Source organism: Ambystoma mexicanum, chromosome 8 (genome assembly GCF_040938575.1).
Source record: "Ambystoma mexicanum isolate Mex_15411 chromosome 8, UKY_AmexF1_1, whole genome shotgun sequence".
Classification (NCBI taxonomy): Eukaryota; Metazoa; Chordata; class Amphibia; order Caudata; family Ambystomatidae; genus Ambystoma; species Ambystoma mexicanum.
The window spans coordinates 1,082,092,670-1,082,114,854 of NC_090929.1; the positions used below are offsets into that span (position 1 = coordinate 1,082,092,670).

General features: G+C 47.1%; 1 protein-coding gene across 6 annotated transcripts in view; it reads left to right on the forward strand.

The window, feature by feature from the left end:
- UBR4 (ubiquitin protein ligase E3 component n-recognin 4) overlaps positions 1-22,185 on the forward strand; it is a 2,945,062-nt gene that overhangs the window by 2,708,051 nt on the left and 214,826 nt on the right. For all 6 annotated transcript variants that reach the window (XM_069611069.1, XM_069611071.1, XM_069611072.1 and 3 more), the window contains 2 exons: positions 10,385-10,558; positions 11,001-11,100. In XM_069611069.1, coding sequence (XP_069467170.1) covers positions 10,385-10,558; positions 11,001-11,100 — 274 coding nt within the window. The remainder of the gene's footprint in view (positions 1-10,384; positions 10,559-11,000; positions 11,101-22,185) is intronic.

Below are 22,185 nucleotides of genomic sequence, written 5' to 3' on the forward strand. Positions count from 1 at the left end.
GCTGTGGGGCAAGGATGGAGGTGTAGGGGGTTTGGTGGATTTTGCCACAGGAATAGCGAAGGTGATTATATGGTGGTCCGATCATGGGCAAGACGTGTTATCCTGAATGGAGATGTTGCAATTGACGTTGACTAGCGAGTCAAGCGTTCGTCCTTTGATATGTGTGGGGTTATTGATTCATTGACAGAAGCCTAAGGCGAGAAGTGAGTTGGCGAGAGAGGACGCTGGAAGGTCAGTGTGGTCATTGTTAGGCAGAAACCTGTGCAGTTCCCTTGGGGAACACTGCAAAAGATTTAAGACTACAGGTAGAGCAGTAAACCCCTTTGGTAGCAGTCTGTACCACCCAGATTTACCTGGTAGCTGTGGCTGAGCAGTCAGACTTCTCTCAAGAAGAGTTAGGCAGTATGTAAAGTATACACAATATGTACCAAAACACAATAGCACAAGCAAACACTGACCAGAGCTTGGTTTCAAAAGTATATAGTTATTTATTTAAAATACACATAAGTTAAAAACACTCTAGCAAAAATATAGTAAAAGCACTTCAACACAGTTATAATGAAAGTAGATTCAATCCTTTCTCCTATCTAGACAACTCTAAGTAAACACCACTTAATTAAAACAGAGGTGAGTGCTTAACGTTAGATGACACTCTAGTAGTTTCCAAGAAAGGGAGAGAAAAAGCAGAAATGGGTTAGACACACCACTCTAAGGTCCAGAGCACTTGCAATAGGCTTAAAGAAGAATAAAGTCACAGGTGAGCAAAAGTCACTAGGCAGGGCCCACTCTTAGAGTAGCCGGAGCGAAAATGTGCCCAAGATCACACTGTTAGTTAGAGATTCAAAGTCTTGCAAAGAGTCAAAAAGAGGTTAGAGTGGCTCAGAAAGTTTAGCCAAAGTGTCCCAGGCACTCCCAGGTTCGAAAGCCGGGGACTAAATCTACCCCGTACAGTCGGTAGCAAGGGAAGCCAGGCAGAACACAGTACCTTAAGCGGAAAGGATCCTCCAGCGGTGGCAGTTGTTCCAGGCAGTGGCAGCAGGGCTCGACGTCGGTCAGGGGAGAAGAAGTTCTCGCTGAAGAGCAGAAGAAGAGGGTCGTTGCACTGCCCGGGAAGAAACCAGCCGCGGAGTCCTCCGGTTAAAGGGTTGGTGCCGACTTTCGCGGTATGGGGGTAAAGTGTGGTATTCCGGTTGCCGGGGTGCTTGGCACAGGCAAGGCGGCCACGAGATACCTCAAAGAACGGAAAGAAGGCGAAAACTGGTTGTCCCCACCAGTCAAGGGAAGGAGCCACTCCGTTAAGAGTTCTCCTCGGTCGTCGGGAAAAAGTGGTGAGACGGTTCAGCAGGGCTCCACCGGGTGGTGTCGTCGAAGCAGGTCGGCTCAGCTCTTCCCTCGTCGGATTCTTGGTCCTGTGGCGACTTCTGAAGTCCCAGTCCCCAAAGCCCTGCTTTTATGCAGCAAACCCCCATTCACCCAGCCTAGCTGTCACTCAACCATGCTAAGTGGTGAGCCGGGCGGCTCACCACTTGGGCCAATCAGGACGGAGTGCGACTTGAGTTACCAAGGTAACTCAGTCCAGGGTGCCTAAATCCCCCTCCACCCCTCCTAAGTACCCCAGACAGAGTGGCACCACTTTGGAGGGCTTCTGTGGAGAAGCCCGCCAAAAGTGGAACAAAGGGCTCCACTTTGGGTCAGAGTTACAGAGGCGAACACCAACGCCATTTTAGAATCAAGTTTTGGCAAAAAGTCCCAACCGGAGTTATAAAAATAAATATATAAACCGGCGGTATGTTTAAGGCTACCGTAAATAAATAATTAAATGTGTTAGCCTAAAACAATGGGAAATCCCATAGGGAAATATTCGCGGTCGAATATAAAAAGTAGTTTCCACTGCCACCAGCCAAAACTCGATCAGGGGGGACGGAGACGTGCCCCCTCGACTAACAGACCCTGGGGCAATCGAATTGCCCCAGCCAGTACGTCCACAATATGATGGTTTGTACTGGTTCTGTTCAGGATTCAAGACTAGCAAAGTCTTTGGTGACTTTACATGCCCTGGGAGACAGTAGTCAGTCCCAGGGTATGGAGTCTATGTTGGGGAGTCCCTAGGACACCCCTGGGTCACGGCACAGAGGGTGCTGTGTGACCCACATCACAAAAATACATGAGGCCCTATGGAGTAAGAGACCCCATAGCCCATTCAACACAAGGTTTAACCAAGAAAACACACTTCAACATGTCCAAGAGTGAGGGTAAAAGAGTCTCACTCTTGGCAGGAGAAAAAAATTAAACCCCAGAAATCCAGCAAAGCTGCTGGGGGACTCACTAGGTAGGGAAATTCAGCCTAAACAGAGAATTCTCCCTAACACTCGCCCCCCCCAGACTAAGGGACAGGAGGATTTAATCCACTCCTGGATGAACCTCATACCTCTAGTCGATGATATACATCCTAGAGAGTCCATCAGCATTTTGATGGTGACACCCTGACCTGTGCTCAATGGTGAACTCAAAGGTTTTCTTTTGTAAGCTAACGGACCTACAGACCCTTTGAGGAACATCAGTCTTTTTGTTATAGGGGATCTGGTTGACCAGTCCCTCAGAAGTTGGTACAACTTCTGAACCTATGTTAGGCTTTTTCAAGGGGTCCTTATAAAGGATTCCCTTAGATCTAGAGGGGCCTCCAAGGTTCCTCACCACCTCTCTTGTGGGAGCAGGTTGGGTCTTAGGCCTCTTGGTTGGAGGGGTTGGGGTTAGGCAATGTACCTGCTTCCCCTTCCTCTTAGATCTACCCTTACCTATTTTAGGAGTTCCCCCCCTAATATTAGGATTTGAGTTGGGGTCTTCAGTAGAAGGTCCAACAGTCTGAAGGTTTTTGGCCTTAGACTTTTCTTTTCTGGTTTTCCACCAGCACTGAGAATTACCAGTTCTCTCGGGTCCAGATAGGGGCCTAGTTGGTCTATCCACCTCTTCCTCAGAAGCAGGGGGAGTCAGAGACTCTGAGACTAGGGGAACAATGATGGAGCTTGGTTGGGGCTCCCATGTTCCTAGCATACTATCCGGAAAGGTGCCTGGGTCAGAGGTCAACTTACTAAACCCAGGGCTTGTAGTGGGGTTCTCAGTAGAGGGTCCCACAGGCTTAGAAGGGTCCTTCAAGGTAGCCTTTCTAGCCAATTTGGTTAAGTTCTGCTTCTCCATACTGGGAGGCCTGGGGGTATGTGACACTACTCCTAGAGTTCTTAGGTCATTCCCTAACAGGACCTTCCCAGGTACCTCAGCCTGAACACTGACAGGGATCCTTACTGTCATGTTGTTACATTGAATGAGGGCTGGTAGAATAGGAACCATTTGGACAGGGCCTCCAGACATCCTAGTGGGACCTTTGGGTGCTTTGGCCACATCTTCAGGTTGAAAGAAGCTTTCATCCACTACTGTTCTGCTGGCCCCAGTGTCTCTCCTGGCAGGAGTATCCTGGCCATTGACAAGAACACTGTCCACATAATACACCTTAGAGTTAACAGGTAGGGAGTTATACACAACCCTATTCTGGGGACTAACCAGACCCATAGGCTCTAAGTTTACAGTTGCTTGAAGACCCAAGGGTTCTTCAGCAAAGAGTTCAAAGTGGGCACTAGCCATCTGTACTTCATCCTCAGGAGTGAAGGCTAAGGAGACTGTGCTGATCCCTGCAGGTTTACCCTTGCACTTGGGATCTCCTTTGATATGGTCAGTACCCTGACAGACATAGCATTGTCCAAATGCTCTCTGGAAGGGTGGCTTGCTCTGACCTCCTTCTGGCTTGTGGCCAGAAGGTACACTAGCCTGATTCGGTTTACCCTGGGGCTTACCCTGGTTATTTGGTTGTTTGTGGCCCTCTTGGGTATGGGAGGTATTAGAATTCTCTTTGGGGTCCTTTTTAGGCTGTTTCTCCCCATCCTTCTTCTGAGTTACCCCAGAATCCTTGTGAGTGGCCCTGTTGGCAACCCACAAGTCAGCAGCCTTAGCTAGCTTCCTAGGATCCAATTCCTGTGAATCAGCCAAGTGCTGTCTGAGCTCAGGAGAGCAGGCATCATAAATTGACTCCAACATAAAGAGATTTCTCATCCCCTCATAAGTGTTCACCTTGTAACCCTTAATCCATCCCTCTAAGTTTTTCAAACATTCACTCACCCAGGTAGCCCAAGGGGTACCATCATGCTTTTTGAGGCTCCTAAACCTCTTAAGATACTGGGAAGGGGTCTTCCCAAACCTAGCTATCAAAGCTAGTTTCACACATTCATAGTCCTTCCTATCCTCCTCCCCCATCTCCATTACCACATCAGTTGCAACAGGGGGAAGCCTAGAGAACAACCAGGTGAGTAAGTCATTTCCTGTGATGTTCTGGAGCCCATGATTATATTCAAACAGAGACAACCAATCCAACACATCCAACTTAGGCTCATACATACCAACCAATTCTTTAGGCATCCGGGGTCTTTTAGGACTGGAACTTCTAGAGGAGCCAGAGAGAGAAGCATTCTCAACAGATAATTTCTTCATTTCTAGCTCATACTTGAGCTCCATTTCCCTTAGCCTTAGTTCTTTGTCAGTTTGAGCATTAAGTTTCTTATACTCCAATTCTAGTTTCATTTTCTCCAGTTCAAAGTACTGAGGACTAAATGTGGGACCTGGTAAAGGCCCAGTAGGTACAGCAGGTAGAGCAGGCAGAGGCCTAGGGGGGACAGTTACAACAGCCTCACCCTCCTCTTCTGACTCTTCCTCAGAAACATCAACATTTTGCTCCATGTTAACTTCAACACTGTCATCTACAGTTGCTGGAGTGGTAGGTTCCTCTGAACCATCACCCAGACTTTGGTTAGCTAACAATCTTTCAATCAGCTCCATTTTCTTGCCCTTAGTCAGGAGATCCTTATGTTTACAGAGCACTCTTAAACAATCAGCAGTTTTGGCTGCAAGGGACTCTTGACTATAGCTTTCTATAACTGACATGTTAGAGGTTTTACTTTTTCAGTGCTAAGCTTTGTGGTTAGTTGCACTAAGGTATCTAAAGCACAATAAAATGTATACTCAATACAAATCCCACCGCTGTACACCAGTGTTAGGCAGAAACCTGTGCAGTTCCCTTGGGGAACACTGCAAAAGATTTAAGACTACAGGTAGAGCAGTAAACCCCTTTGGTAGCAGTCTGTACCACCCAGATTTACCTGGTAGCTGTGGCTGAGCAGTCAGACTTCTCTCAAGAAGAGTTAGGCAGTATGTAAAGTATACACAATATGTACCAAAACACAATAGCACAAGCAAACACTGACCAGAGCTTGGTTTCAAAAGTATATAGTTATTTATTTAAAATACACATAAGTTAAAAACACTCTAGCAAAAATATAGTAAAAGCACTTCAACACAGTTATAATGAAAGTAGATTCAATCCTTTCTCCTATCTAGACAACTCTAAGTAAACACCACTTAATTAAAACAGAGGTGAGTGCTTAACGTTAGATGACACTCTAGTAGTTTCCAAGAAAGGGAGAGAAAAAGCAGAAATGGGTTAGACACACCACTCTAAGGTCCAGAGCACTTGCAATAGGCTTAAAGAAGAATAAAGTCACAGGTGAGCAAAAGTCACTAGGCAGGGCCCACTCTTAGAGTAGCCGGAGCGAAAATGTGCCCAAGATCACACTGTTAGTTAGAGATTCAAAGTCTTGCAAAGAGTCAAAAAGAGGTTAGAGTGGCCCAGAAAGTTTAGCCAAAGTGTCCCAGGCACTCCCAGGTTCGAAAGCCGGGGACTAAATCTACCCCGTACAGTCGGTAGCAAGGGAAGCCAGGCAGAACACAGTACCTTAAGCGGAAAGGATCCTCCAGCGGTGGCAGTTGTTCCAGGCAGTGGCAGCAGGGCTCGACGTCGGTCAGGGGAGAAGAAGTTCTCGCTGAAGAGCAGAAGAAGAGGGTCGTTGCACTGCCCGGGAAGAAACCAGCCGCGGAGTCCTCCGGTTAAAGGGTTGGTGCCGACTTTCGCGGTATGGGGGTAAAGTGTGGTATTCCGGTTGCCGGGGTGCTTGGCACAGGCAAGGCGGCCACGAGATACCTCAAAGAACGGAAAGAAGGCGAAAACTGGTTGTCCCCACCAGTCAAGGGAAGGAGCCACTCCGTTAAGAGTTCTCCTCGGTCGTCGGGAAAAAGTGGTGAGACGGTTCAGCAGGGCTCCACCGGGTGGTGTCGTCGAAGCAGGTCGGCTCAGCTCTTCCCTCGTCGGATTCTTGGTCCTGTGGCGACTTCTGAAGTCCCAGTCCCCAAAGCCCTGCTTTTATGCAGCAAACCCCCATTCACCCAGCCTAGCTGTCACTCAACCATGCTAAGTGGTGAGCCGGGCGGCTCACCACTTGGGCCAATCAGGACGGAGTGCGACTTGAGTTACCAAGGTAACTCAGTCCAGGGTGCCTAAATCCCCCTCCACCCCTCCTAAGTACCCCAGACAGAGTGGCACCACTTTGGAGGGCTTCTGTGGAGAAGCCCGCCAAAAGTGGAACAAAGGGCTCCACTTTGGGTCAGAGTTACAGAGGCGAACACCAACGCCATTTTAGAATCAAGTTTTGGCAAAAAGTCCCAACCGGAGTTATAAAAATAAATATATAAACCGGCGGTATGTTTAAGGCTACCGTAAATAAATAATTAAATGTGTTAGCCTAAAACAATGGGAAATCCCATAGGGAAATATTCGCGGTCGAATATAAAAAGTAGTTTCCACTGCCACCAGCCAAAACTCGATCAGGGGGGACGGAGACGTGCCCCCTCGACTAACAGACCCTGGGGCAATCGAATTGCCCCAGCCAGTACGTCCACAATATGATGGTTTGTACTGGTTCTGTTCAGGATTCAAGACTAGCAAAGTCTTTGGTGACTTTACATGCCCTGGGAGACAGTAGTCAGTCCCAGGGTATGGAGTCTATGTTGGGGAGTCCCTAGGACACCCCTGGGTCACGGCACAGAGGGTGCTGTGTGACCCACATCACAAAAATACATGAGGCCCTATGGAGTAAGAGACCCCATAGCCCATTCAACACAAGGTTTAACCAAGAAAACACACTTCAACATGTCCAAGAGTGAGGGTAAAAGAGTCTCACTCTTGGCAGGAGAAAAAAATTAAACCCCAGAAATCCAGCAAAGCTGCTGGGGGACTCACTAGGTAGGGAAATTCAGCCTAAACAGAGAATTCTCCCTAACAGTCATTAAGTCCGAGGTTGTAGTCACCTAGGAGGGTTACTTGTGAAGAGAGCTTTAGGTTGTGACTTAAGTGTCTGGAGGAGGTTTTCTTCGAAGGTGTTGGTGACTCTGGCAGGTTGTTAGATTATGTGGATAGTAATAGTGTTGGCAGGGGTGATCATTAATTTTAGTGAGAGGATGTCGCAGGGTTCGTTGAGCAAGGTGTTAAGTAGCCTGATGTGCAAATGTTTTTTTGCTATGAAGGCAGTCTCTCCGCCTCTGGCAATATGTCTTATCACTTCTAAAAACGGTGTAGTCATGGAGAATGGTCATTGCTAGTGCATGGCCTGAGGCTGCATGTAGCCATGTTTCTGTGATAGCTAATGCATCTAGGTCGTTGACCGTTCGGTCATGGATATCTAGGGCGTGGGCAGGGAGTGAGTGAGTGAGCGAGCATTGATTAGGTCCAGGTTAAGAGTACTTTTGGGCGTGCTACTCGCTCGGTTGGTTGTAAGAGATACTCTGATGTGGGTAGCATTAGTGTTAGGTTGCTGATCAGCAGAGGCGTTGGTTTTGTTCAGTGGGAGTGCCTTTGGTGGGGGTGCAGGTAAGCAGGATTCAACACTCAGTGCAAGGCTATGATAACAATTTGGTGCAGCGCTATTGCAGGAATCAGCATAGGATGCAAGGCTATGGCATGAATCTTCAATGGGTACAAGGCTATGGCATGAATCAACAATGGGTACCAGGCTATGCCATGAGTAACCAATGGGTACAAGGCTATGGTGGTGATCGACATTTGGAGCGGCATTATTGTAAGGATTAACATTTGATACCTGGCTATGACATGAGGTCCTGGTTACAGTGGTTACTGGGTAGGCGAGAGAGCAGGCGGAAGTTGTATAGTCAGTAAAGGTGGTGGCATTAATGGCCGACGTAGTTTTATGTAACGCAGTGGCAGCCGCGTGAACCTGCAATACAATGTGGGGTGAAGCAAATGCATTCAAGTATTGTTTGTTGCAAGCGTGGCTGACTAGCGATGTTGGTTGTTTGCTTCTGTTGGTAGGTTCCTGGTAGTGATGGTGATGAAGTTTGGTGGCGATGTACTCCGCAATGTGCATCTTTTGGGGTGGGTTTGAAGAGGGGACACAGATGCGCGAGAGATAGTGCACTTGTGGGTGAACATTTTACATGTTTTACATAAATTGATGTTGCGCTCTCAAAGCGATAGGGTAAGTGTGGGGAGAGCTTGGCCGTTCACTGGGCGCATGTAGCGTGTGTATCTATGGCCCGATGCACTGTGTCGAGGTTGATGGGCGGGCGTGGAGGAGACTGTGTTGCATTGAGTGCAGTTTGCGCTGCAGAGGAGGACGGCATGAAAGGAGATACTGGGAGTTGGTGTTGCGTTCCATGTGGGCCGCTCGTCTCAGGAGCTTGTAGAGGCAGTTAAGGTGGAAGGAAGGGTGTGGGGTCCAGTAACAGGATATTACTTGCTTTGATTATATTTATGCAATAGGCAGGGGCCTTGGTAGCATTACATGGATATCTGTTTCCCGGGATGATTGCAGACCTTATGTTAATGTGTGTCTTACCGTTGGGAAGGGCAGCCTTTTGAGTTTGAATATAGCGTTTGATTACTCGCATGGCCTGATGAATCGAACAACTGGGTGTATTGCGGGGAGCAGCAGAGAGCTGCTGAAAGGCTCGGCAGCCTTATGGTACTGCCTTTGGTGACTGCCGGCATCGCCTCCCGGCTCGGATGATCCAATGGCTTATAGTATACCTATAGTAAGCATATACAAAAATATACTGCCATTGGTGGAACCATGGGAACTGGGTGTGGAACGTTGGTGAGGTAGGGGGTAAGGTGTGGGTCCGGCGTGCAGAGGGATGCACAAGTGACATAGGCCCTACGCCTTCGATTTTCTTAAAGTGACAGCTATCTTTTGCAGCCGGCTTTTCCAGCCGCCTGTGGGTGCAGGCGTTCCCCAAACAGTTTTGAAGGAGGGAGAGCCAGGACTAAGAGAACCTGAATCACCATGAAGTTAACTTTTCATATTTATCATCAGAGCTATTTGGATCACACTGTCCCTAATGAGATGCCCTGGCTGTAGCACAGTTGATCCTCTTGACGCCAGCTGGTAGGGGATCAGAGAGGGAAGGAGTTTTCTTTCCATCCACATATCCTTCCAAGATGGAGGAACATTTTCACAGATTAAATCTAAAGAAGCCTGTAATTTGTGGGTTGCCAGGACTGGGTAGCACAAGTTTGAGGTCTAGCTTTTTGTTTGTTTTATAGTGCAATGAGATGCAGAGCAATTATAAGGCAAGCTTTCTTTCACTGGATTGTGTGTTTGGACATCTAACAAGCTGGTTCAAAAGATGGAGCTTTCCGGGCTTAGAGCTTCTATCTGGGGTTAATTGGCAACCTCAGCTCAGCAGAGTGGTACCAGAGCGTATTTGTCAAGGCTGGACTGGGGCCTCTTTGCATACATTTGGCAATCTTTCATTTGTGGATTCACTGGCTGGCTGTGATACTGACTTTGAGGATTCTGTGCAAGGGTTCCTGCTGTTGGGTCAGGTCCCCCACGTTCTTCCATCCTCCCTTGTCATTTATTTCTCTAGGAGGTTTTCACTCTCTGAGAGGTAAGTATCCATTATACCAACAGTCTATTGAACTTCTGTTATTTCCTTTCTGATGGATGCAGTATCCCTGCCAAGGATTTCGCATAAACCATCCGACCATCCACTCAGTCAGTGAGATGGCTGCTTAGTTACTGTGACAAATATTGCTCCTGGTCAACTCGGTGTGAAATGAGATGGGTGGAACTGATGTCATGGGGCTCAACTTAGTAGTATGGCCATCACTTTTGGCTCCAATAATGCTATGACTTTGTCGCTGCAGAACTAGAAAAACTAGTACAGACTGTACACGGTGGTATTTCAAAAATATGGGCATCCTTGAACATGTTTTTCCATTCATAATACTCTGATGACAAAAGTTCAAATACAAAAAAGATTTTCTGCTGTTCATTGAAATATTTGCATTGTATTTTACCTGTTAACCCTTTGAACATGCACTCTAGTTCTGTCTTGCATCAAGTTTTTATTGTACATACCCTTCCAAGCATGCTGCCTGTTAATGAGTACAGTACTGATGTCTCACTTTAGTTTGTTTTTGTTATTTAAGGTACGACGATGAGCACAGCACAGATGATAAAGTGTTTCTGGATTGTTTCTGTAAAATCGCAGCCGGAATCAAAAATAACAGCAATGGACACCAGTTAAAAGATCTCATTTTACAGAAAGGAATCACGCAGAATGCACTGGATTACATGAAAAAGCATATCCCCAATGCAAAGAAGTAAGATTTTCCAGAAAACTATTGGCCAAGTTAACAAGCCTACCTGCCAAACACTACCAATTCCCTGTGTTTTCAAATCATCAGGCTAAATGTAGATGCTGCTACATAGTGTGCAGTGAAGCAGGGCTGAGATTTGATATCTAGCATGAGGGGGGGGGGTCTGGTGTCTGTGGCAGGCGGAGGGAAACATGTTCTGGTGTGCAATGTTGCATGTGTGCACAGAGGGGTACAGTTGGTAAATGTGTCATGCTTTTTAGCAGGTTTGTGGTAAATGTAGTGTGCATGTCAGTGTTCAGAGTGTGCTCGGCATGCTAGGCATATTATGTGTTGTGTAGACCCACTGTGTGGTGCATGGAATACATAGTCACAAACTGGGTGGATGGTGAGGCTTGTATACATGGTACTGCACACTCTTAGTGATTTTCTTTATTTTTCTCTGTAGTTTGGATTCTGATATTTGGAAGAAGTTCCTCTCTCGTCCAGCTCTGCCATTTATACTGAGGCTGCTGCGAGGCCTGGCCATGCAGCACCATCCCACACAGGTGAGTTAAGCCTGCAAACAGTAACAACTTGGCAAAGTTAAGCAAGTCTTTCATAGTCATGTTTGAGTTTCTGCATGTTGGTTGGCTTTACTCTATGCAAATTGGAGTGTTCAAATCGCTTTTGAGGAAAGTGTCTTGCCATGTCTGGTATGCTTTCAATATATAGTATCAACCTGTTTGGACAATACTCACCAGTGGTTGGCAGAATACTAGATTTTAACAATGCATCACATACCCTGTGTTCTACAGCTGTGTTCAGTTTTGGTCGTCATGAGTAGTTTTCTTAAGTGAGGTGCACCTGGAACTAGATTCTATTTTTTTAATTTTTTATTTCACATAGTTTATACAAACTAATTCTATACATAAGTTTCCAATTAGTCTTTAAAAATAAAATATAAAAAGATAGAACAAAAAAAGGGGATCACAATTATTAGCACTAAATTTCATTTGCTGCTATTTAAGTTCACTTTCATTAATGGACGACAGACACCGACTCCAACATCTTTTGCAACTGTTCTAGGAACCTCATGAGTGCCAGCATTAGTGATTTACATTCGCTGTTATGCATTTGCTTCCACCAATCATCATTGTTGTAAGTCAAGCATTTGTCTAATTCTTTACCCAGGAATTTTCCTCGTAAATCTTTTAAGGCGTGACAAAAGAGGACTAAATGTTTTAAATTTTCATCCTCCTTTAAGCAGAATCTGCAGCTTGTATTTCCGGACTGGATCAATCGTCTATGACTTAGAATTTCCTTTGTTTCGAAAAGATTTAATCGAAATTTCATATAAAGCCGCTATAGAAGTTTAAATGGTGAGATAATCATGTATTTCGGGAGAGTGTTAAGCTTTTTTGCTTCGCCTGGTGCATTTTTCATACAACAGTGATTTGCTCTTTTGTTTTCATGTTTCGATTCAGTCAATTTCCAGCAATTTTTTCTTAACTGCATTGGGATTAATCCATAGTGTTTGTTCATCGGTGCCCAGCTGGAGAAAGATGTCTTTGCAGTCTCCATTCCGTTAGGGCAGTTTTTCTTTGCACTTTCCGCTCAGTCAGCATTTCAAAAGGTGGCAAGTCTGCTTCTTCATTGGTCTTTCTGAATATTGTTAGCTTGTTCCAAATTAATCTTACATTCAGAGTAGAGACACCCACTTCATACAGTATGCAGGCAGGAGGACAGCCTTGGGGGATCTGTAGAATTCGCTTCCAGAAGGAGCCCTCACATCTTGCCCAGATCTTTGAATCACAGCCAAACATGTTTTCGGCTCCGTAGGTTAGTGTCGGACTCGCCTTACTCAGGTAAAATTTTCTTTTTCGGAATTTAAGAGAATTTTCCATATTTTTAGTAATTTTCCTTGAGATGTTAATTGTTGGCAGTTGCTTAGTAGTTTTTTCTTCATTGGTTCGTCATTTATACTGGAGGTCACTGTTGTTCCTAGGTATCGCGTGTATGGCACTTTGTTCAGTTTCTTCGATCCCAAAACCCAACTTGACCTATTTTTCTTCAGGTGCCTACCCCTTTTGTTTTCTAACACCAGAATTTCAGATTTCGCTACGTTAATGTCTAGCCCCAGATCTTCAATGAAGGTTTTTAATGCGGTCAATTTCCTTTATAGGCCAATGGGTGTAAGATCTAGAATCGCCATATCATCAGCATACAGGATGTGATTTATGTGAATTCCATTCACCATAGGTGGAAATGACACAACACGCTCGAAAGCAAGGCCAACTTCGGATATATAGAAATTAAAGAGAGTTGCCCCAAGGGGGCATCCTTGCTTCACAACCCTCTCTGCTGGTATGGGGTCTGTTAAGTTTCCCAATCTATCCAGGCGCACTTGAATATGAGTTTCGGAGTACAACTCTTTGATTGCTTGAATCAGACTGACTGCACATCCTCTTTCTTAGATTCTATTCTAAATCATTGTCGAAGTAAACATTTGTAGGCGGACCAAAACTGAAGTATGGGTCACCATACTTATGAGGAGTGATTGTTGAGGGTTCCAGCTACCTACCGAACCCCTCGCTAAAATCCTGATTACTCTTAGTTCATTCCTAATTGAACATTAAACAGTTGACCTATCTATGACATTGTCCTGCAGCTTATGACCTGTAGGGCACTCACTGGCAGGAGATATGCTTCTTAGTTGGCTTAGGCCCTGCCTCTCACCTGTAATCTCTTTTTGTTAGGTAAATCTGTGGGCAGAAAAAGGGTCACTTTCTTTTTCTTATGGGGCTACTTCAGACTCAGTCGCCATCAAATAAAGAAATAATCATCCTCTGCCCATTGACATTCCATACAGTGCAACCCAGACCCATTGATAGGGACCCAGCCATTCCATGCTACACAAGCAAACTCCCATTAGTTATTACTTGAATGTGCCTGCAGACAACATAAAGCTATTCCTGGCACTCAAAAAAGCAGAGTCTGGACTAATTCACCATTTCAACAGCTTTTATCAAACATGTCGCATTAACAATCATTTCCCATGACACCTATGGCTCTTACCGCAAGTGCTTGCAGATGCTGGGGTTAGAGTGCTGTAGAAATGCCAATAAAATAAAAAGACCCAGATATTCAGTATAGCCAATTCATGTGAGCTTAATGTGTGCACCACCCTCATCTATGACAGACAGTGGTAGTCTTGGCGGTATACAGTTATTTTATCAAACATTTTTTCGAAATACAATTATGTCAAACTGTCAAACACATTATGCCGAAATAATTTTTTTCAAATGTATTATTTTTTTTAGTTTATATTTTTTTTGTTGTTTCGTAAGTAAAAAAAAAGGGTTAAAAAACAGGGGGTTGGCGGGGAACCCCCCATTTTAAAAAAATAAATAAAGAAAATTAGACTTTTTTTCGGCAAAATGTTTTCAACATAATGGCATTTGAAAAAATGCCATTCGAAAAAATCACTATAAACCAGTCTTGGCACAGAAGCAGACTAACTGACCCTGGACCACCACACACTCTTCATTATCTAAGCCCATTATGTGCCTTCTGGATACTCTGTGGTTTAAAGTTCTCTTAAGGCTTTCTGTTTTCATCTTATGTGCCATCATGCTTCTTGATCATGGTAGTACAAAATGTATCAAAATGGCTGCTCAGGTGAGCAAGTCCTTAGTAGCAATATATGCTCCATGGTTATCCTTGCCACCAAGGCAAGATAGAGTTGTGGAGGAGTGGCAAAGAGGCCAGGGAAACACCAGGTGGCCACTCCGACCCACAACTTCCTGAGAGGGAGAGGGAAACTGTCCCACCTGTGGAACCTCCCAGGTACGTGGACCAGCAGGCTGCTGCAGATAGACCGGAGCAGATCTACTAGAGTACCAACGAGGGAGAGAATGATCCGCACAATGGGTGCTGTTCAGACCACGAAAGGGGGAGTATCTGGAGGTGGAGGACCTCCATCCCCTTTGCAGAAGCATCAGCCCAGATCCCACTCTGCTGGCTTTGTTCACACCTAGACCTAGGGATGTGTCTCTGGACATTCTATCTACCCTACACACTTTGGTCACCGAGATCCAGCAAGGATGCCTCCATTGGGGCCTACACCTCCATGGGAGGCTCCAGAGCCGCCTAGGTTAAACTCCCCTCTGCGGAAGAGGAATTCCAAAGGGGCGCTGGTCCTCGGCATCATCCAACTCCACCGCCTTGTTGCGAAAACACTTCTCCTGGAGCCCTGGATCCACAGACACAGACACAGCTACCACGCTACGGCACTGACAAGGACGACAATTTCATTGTCACTGATGGGGAGGGGGAAACTCTGCACACAGACAAGCCTCATAGTCTCCCCACCGGACGAAGTTGGATCCTTTCGTTCGGTTATGTCACGGGCCACTGAACTGTTTTAGTTGGTTCCCGTGGAGACGAAGAAAGAGGGTTTCCTGTACCAACAACGCAAATTGAGGAGAAAGACAATCATGTCTATTCTCTTCCTGGACGACATCTGGGAGGAAGGCCTAGCCCTAATGAATGGAGTACAGCTCCGACCATGTGGGACAGGGTGCCAAATTCAGCTCCCACGTGCCTAAGGTCTGAGCCCTCGCCAGATCCGGTGGTCTCGGCTGCAGCTAGGAAACGCTCGGCTGACCAGGAGGGAAAGAAGCTGGATGCAATGGTCAAGAGGATAATTTACACTGCTGCCTTGGGGCAGTGAACACCCTAGCCATTTTATCCCGGTATGACTGGAAACTCTGGTACAAGCTGGTCCCTATCCTGGACTTCTGCCCGAAGACAAGAAGGTCGTTTCACTAGAACTGTTTCAGGAAAGGTAAGTGGTCTCAGATCACGCCATCACGGTGCCGGTAGACATCGCAGACACAGGGTTTCGCCAGATGGAAACGGGGTGGTTGAAGACAAAGGTACTGGATATGCCACTGGACAGGGAGAACCTCTTTAAAAGGCGGTCGCAGAATCTTTGCAGGCGATAAAGACCGACACGGAGGCGGCACACTTCCTGGGAACTTTTCAGCAGCGAAGTTAGTCGTCCTTTCGCTCTTCAAGAGGCAAGGCAGGAAGATCTTTAAAGAGTTATGGTACCCCATACAGGCAGCCTCCACGCTCTTCCATTCAAGACTGAGGGCAGCAGAGGCCAGCAGTGGCACAGTGCACAGGACGGAGCCCTTAACCCCAAGCAGGCCTGAACCTGCCGTGGCTTCAGGCCCCCACCTACGCACGTGGGAAAAGATCACCACGGACAGATGGGTGCTGGACGGTCTCAGACAGGGGTACACCTTGAAGTTCCAATGCAGGTGTCCTCTTATGCCTCCGATGCAGTGACAGGAACTACATGGGCCCCAGCTCCTGCAGGAGGTGCAGGCCATGCTGCTGAAAGGGCCGATAGAAACCCAATCCCAGCAGCTTCTGGGCTCTGGAGTATATTCCAGATACTTTCTAGTTCGAAAGAAAACAGGGGGTTGGAAGCCGATTCTGGATCTACGTTGTCTCAACAAGTACCTAAAGTCCCAAAGGTTCTGTATGGTCACGTTGCAGCACGTGTTCGGTCAGCTGGAACAAGGGGATTTTCTGACATTCTTGGACCTGGAGGACGCCTGCTTCCACATCCCCATTCACAAGAAGCACTGCAAGTTTCTGTGATTCGTATTTCAAGTTCAGCACTACCAGTTCAAGGCTCCGTTTTTCGGCCTGAAGTCGGCCCCAAAGGTGTTTACGAAGTGCCTGGCCCCAGTGGCGGCACATCCTCATATGCAAGGCATCCACTTATACCCCTACCTGGACCACTGGCTGGTGCGTTCACTCTCGCATTCTCTGGTAAGCGAGCACACGTTGAAGACCATACGTCTGCTGACCGAGTTGGGGTGCTCCATAAACTATCCAAAGTCTTGGTTGATGCCATCTCAGGATGCTCTATTGCTGGGTGCACGACTCAACGGGGTGACTTGTTTGGTGTCGCCCTCGGAGGAGAAGGTGAGAACCATTCAAGGCAAGGTACAGTGCTTGCCGTCGTGCCAGACAGTGACGGTGCGGTCCATCAAGCCGCTTCTGGGCATGTTGTCCTCCTGCATCAACCTCGTTCGCCTCTGGAGACTGCGCATGAGACCTCATCAGGAGTTCCTGGATTCGAGGTGGATGCAAGTGTTGGGAAAGTTTACTGACAAGATCTCTCTCAACGAGGAGTTCTGTTAGGCGATACAGTGGTGGGGTGTTAGGCAGCATCTCATCCAGGGAGCTCCGTTTCAAGTTCCTCCTTACCACGAGACAGTCACCACAGATGCTTCTCTAGAGGGATGGGAAGCCCACGCTGGACGGTTGCATGCCAGAGGCCTCTGGCAACCGAAAGAAAAGTACTTCCACATCAACGTCCTGGAACTTCGGGCTATATTCTGGCCCGCAAGTCTTTTCTGCTGTCATTGAAGGACAAGGTGGTGAGGATCTTCACAGACGACCCCACCGTGTTTTACATCCGGAATCAGCGGGGGACCCACTGACTGGCACGTTCCAAAGAAGCCCAGGGCTTGTGGTGATGGGCCATTCATCAAGGCATGTTCCTCCTTCCGTTTCACCTGGCGAGATTCAAGAACACCATTGACGACTCGCTTAGCAGGGAACTGCGTTATTGCCATGAGTGCGAGCTTCCCTTCCTGTTACGTGTGATCAACACACTCGGTGCCAGTGGAGGATGATACTCGTTGCCCCAGCGTGGCCAAGCCAAATCTGGTATCTGGACCAGCTGCGTCTGTCAGTGGCTCGGTCCATCAGGCTGCCACTGTCCCAGACCTTCTCGCCAGAGAAGAGCGGGCGGTTCTGCATCACAACCAAGAGTCCCTGAACATGAGGGCATGGCTCCTGCAGCCCTAGAGTTTGGGGGTTATGCTCTTCCTGGCGAGTGTAAGGACATCCTTGCCTGGGCCAGGGCTTCATCAATGTTGAAGTGCTACAGGCATAAATGGAAACGTTTCTCTGTGTGGTGCAGGACTCAGAAGATTATCCCGCTGCAGGCTGCGGATCACGGCCCCTCAACTTCTACCATACTTGCGTTCCTTTGCCAAAGCGGGTCTGGCTCATGCCTCTATCAAGGTGCATTTCGCTGTCATATCCAGGTTCACCAGGTCTCCAGGTAGACCTTTTCTGTGGTCTCACAGACTGGCCAAGGAGTTCCTCAATGGGTCTTCAGGACTTTCCCGCCGGTGAAGGCTCCTCCCCCTGCTTGGGAGCTCAATGTGGTTCTAACTAAGCTCATGGGAGTGCCTTTCGAACCTATGCATCTCAACCTATGCTCAAGTTTCTCTCGTGGAAGACCGCTTTCTTCGTGGCTATCACCTCGGCCAGAAGAGTCGAGGAGATTCAGGCCCTGTCTTGCAAGTAGCCTTACTGGTCTTTCCACGCTTCGAGGGTGGTACTGTGTACACACCCCACCTTCATGCCAAAGGTGCCTTCGTAATTCCACCTCAACAAGCCTTTGGTGTTGCCCTTCTTCCCGAATCTGTCTTCACAGGTGGAAAGGGCCTTGCATTCGCTGGACATTGCTCATGCCTTGAAGTTCTATGTGGCACGTACTAAGACTTTTCGGAAGACTTCTCAGATGTTCATCAACTTTGCACCTGTAAATCCAAGGAAAGGCCTGATCAAAGACTTCCATCTCCAGATGACTCTCCGGCTGTATCATGCATTGTCATCGACTGGCGAGCAGGCGATGCCAGGCCGACCGAGAGCCCATTCCACCAGAGCAATCGCAGCAACTATGGAGTTTCTCTCTGCTGTGCCCCTGCTCAACATCTGCAGGCCTGCTATGTGGAGGTCCATGCATACCTTCACAAGGTTATACTGCGTTGACTGTGATTCCAGATAGTAGTCCTGAGTCGGCTAAGCGGTGCTACACAACCTGTTTGTTTGAGTTGAGTCAGAGGTGAGTGTTATTGCTTCTGTTAAGCCTTGCCACCTCCCGTGGTTGTGTATATGTACTGCTGTGCAATCATTATTCACGAGCATGTGAATCGGTGCCACACCCCATGCTGGATAAAGTTTAAGTTACTTACCTGTAACTATTGTTCTCCAGCATGGGTCTAGCATGGATTCACATGCGAACACTCCCGCCGTCTCCTCTGTGGCTCTTCCTGGTTCATACTGCCACTTTACATGCTTTCCAAATCTGAAGATGGCCACCAGGGGTGGAGCTTAGGGAGAGCACTGTCATTTGATGGGGGCAGTATGACCCAGAGGACAGTGATTGGCTTAGAGGAGAAATACAGTTTTGAAGTGAAAGTGAAACAGTTTTTTCTTTTACCGAGGATACCCAGCCTGACAACGGGGAATATTCATGAGCATGTGAATACATGCCAGACCCATGCTGGAGAACAATAGTTACAGGTAAGTAACTTAAACCTTATTTACCCAAGTCAAAGACTTCCAGAGGCACGCTGCCCTATTCCTTCTACATTTGTTGATTTCTTTCCTTCATCACTAAAATGCAGCCTATGTCATCCCTCTGCTGATAGTATATTTTCTACAATCCCTTTTACCCTTAATGTGACTTTTAAGATGGATTTTCAGAATCAACCCCGTGGATAGATTCTGAAAGGCCTCCCTATTCTGGTGAACAGGGACAAACATGAGGGTCTAGCCAAACTCTATCTGGGTAGTGTAAATAAATAGCAAAGCCTACATTTAGGAAATGTGAGAGCGGTAAAGGGTTCAGTTAATCACACATAGAGCACTCTTAACGCAAGTTAGGTATAATGTATAAAAGAACAGTTATTTATTTAGGCCTTATTTTTATTTTTAACATTTTTCAAGTGCCAAGAGCCAAGCCTTGAACAAATTCATAGCAGTCAAAAACCACAGGTAATTATTACATTCAGCGTGCACTATTATAACATAGACATTCACTTTGAGTCTGTTCTGGTTGAGGAGCACAAACTATAACACAGTTAAAACAATCTGAGCAAATGTAGTGTAGAGTGAATAAAGAAAAAGGTAGGTAAGAGCCAAATCAGAGCACTACTATGTAGGAAAGAAAGTAGTTAGAAACTCCATACCCCGCCTTCTAAAATGAGGCACTATGCCATAAAAAGTCCTTCCCTAGCTAGAACAGAAGGGGCCTAGTGCTTAGTCTTCCGCAGAATCTTTAGTCGAAACAAGGGTTAGAAAAGCCACCAGGCAGTTTGTGTTTCAAAGTAGGAGGTCAATGGTAGAAAAGTGTATAGCAGACCTTCTCCCAATACAACCACCACTCAGGAACCACTTTGGCAGCTTCTGGTATCACTGAGCCCTCCATGCTCTTTGTCTTGGTTCTAGTGAAGGAGGTCTGAGGACACAGGTGCAGAGGTAATTTTCAGTGTCTGATTTTGGTGTTATTAATCAATATGCTAGCCTTCGTAAGGGGTCTTGGGACCAATGATGATCTATTGAATAGCTACAAAAGTCCTCCTTTTATCCATGGTTCGAGCTGGAGTCGCCTCCAAAGCCACCAATGGTAAGGGACGTTCAATCCTGGACATCCTCTTGCCACTGCATCTGCCCAGCAACAAACACACTTTGGCATGGACGTGACTTAGACCAGGATTTGCCAGCCCCCCATTCTGGACAGAAATACACACTGCATCCTTGCCCAGGAAAGTCTGAGATTTCTGTGGGAAAGGGCTAATGTCATGAGAGGACAAGGGCAGTGGATATGGGAAAGGAAATGTGCACAAGATCACACAATGAGAAGCTATGTGTCAAACAACAAGCATGCAGGAACCAAGATACATGTACAGTAAAACCCAGGATGTGCAAGTAAAGCGTGATAAAAATACAAATATCTGAAAAGGGATGTGGGTTATGCACTTAGCAGCTCGTCATGGTTACAGCGAAAGTCGGCAAGCTCCTCACCCACATTTGCTGTTACAGGTCCTGCCATTGCTAGGCCCAAATACAGGACAAGCAATGACCAGGATTTGTGAGCCAACACCCTTGATGGTATTGTATAAGTTAACTTAAAAACAATATTCACTAGGATGAGAAACCCCACCTGGAAATTCAGAGAAGCCCACAAATCCTGCTGATCAAACAGGGACCCAGAAAGGCTATAACAGCAAAGGGAGAATAACTTGATACAAAAGACTCCCTTCTCCAGCATGGGGTCTGGCATGGATTCACATGCTCATGAATATTCCCTGTCGTCAGGCTGGGAATCCTCTGTAAAAAAATTATTAAAAAAAACACTTTAGCTTGAAAACTGTGTTTTTCCTCTAAACCAATCACTGTCCTTTGGGTCATATTGGCCCCATCCAACGACAGTGGTCACACTAAGCTCTACCCCTGGTTGCCATCTTCAGATTTCTACCGCACGCTTCAGTGTTGGGAGTACTCTTAGTACTCTCTGATCTATTTTTTCATGTTTTGGGCACATTTTTGATTTTTGGCTCACTGTTCGACCAGAGGTCGACCACTGGCAGCAGGGAGCCGCTGTTGGCAAAGATTACATTACATCTCAAATCTTTATGCAAGTTTTCATAAGGCCCATGACCGAAGCGAAGGGATGCCTCTTCAAACTCTTCACTGTGTTAAATGAGGTTTGAGGATTGTGTACGTCAAAGATCGGCACCATAAATATCTATATTGCTTGCAACCGGACCATGATGAAGAGGGATACAAGGTCTGAAACGGAATTTCGAAAAAGACAAAGCAGGGTTGCTACAGCGGGCTGGCAGCATGGCTGAAATCGGGCAAGGCCTCTGCTTCAGGGCATGGTCCTGCTTCCCCCAGGACTGGACTGTCCCATGACGAACTCCTTCAGAAAAGAGGTTGAGATCCTTTGACAACGCCTGGCCCTTGGGGCCAAAAGAAGGCAAGGCAGCACGTCGTTGATCCCACTCGGTTTACCGCTGCTGTGGGTCCCAGCTACAGAAGGACAAGGTCGCCGTCCCCAACCACTTCTACAGCGAGCCTACCGGTGAGGGGTGCTCCCCCACAAGAGAAAGTCCTTGACTCCTTCAAAACTCTGCTTACCATTGGCAGACAAGGGGGACGAAGGAGGGATCCAAAGGTGGCCCTTCGCTGCCCACCTCGGCGACACCATCCGCATCGGCAGCTCAACCAGCCAAAACAACTTTGTCATCAATGGTCATGACCACGTCGACGAAGGCTACTGCTACCACTCTGTAGACAACTCTGTCGACGACCACTACTTCGTCAAAAGGGGGGCTGGCCACGAAGGTGGTGGCCATTGCAACGGCTGCCCCTCGGTTGTCTCTACCTCCATGGCATGAAGCAGCTGCCGCAGCTCTGGCGAACACCCCTGAAATGTGGGACAGCAGCCACTCCTCCCCAGAAGTCTCCAGAGATGGGGAAAGGGTAAAACTCCCATGGAAATTAAGAAGAGTACGGAACCACAGGCTGCCCCGGTTAGACAGGTACAGATTTATACGATCTCCAAAGAGGGCAACCACAATCTGCCTGAAGACTATTATTCGGACCACGAACGGTGTCTGTAGGTTGGTCACTGCAATGCAAGCCTGGCCCTCCACCTCGCCAGAAAAGGCATCTCAGTCTGGAGCCTCCACCTCCATTTCTTCCACGCCTCAGCCCTGGGACATAACTTTGGACATTCTGACCATGCTGCACATGCTTGTCTC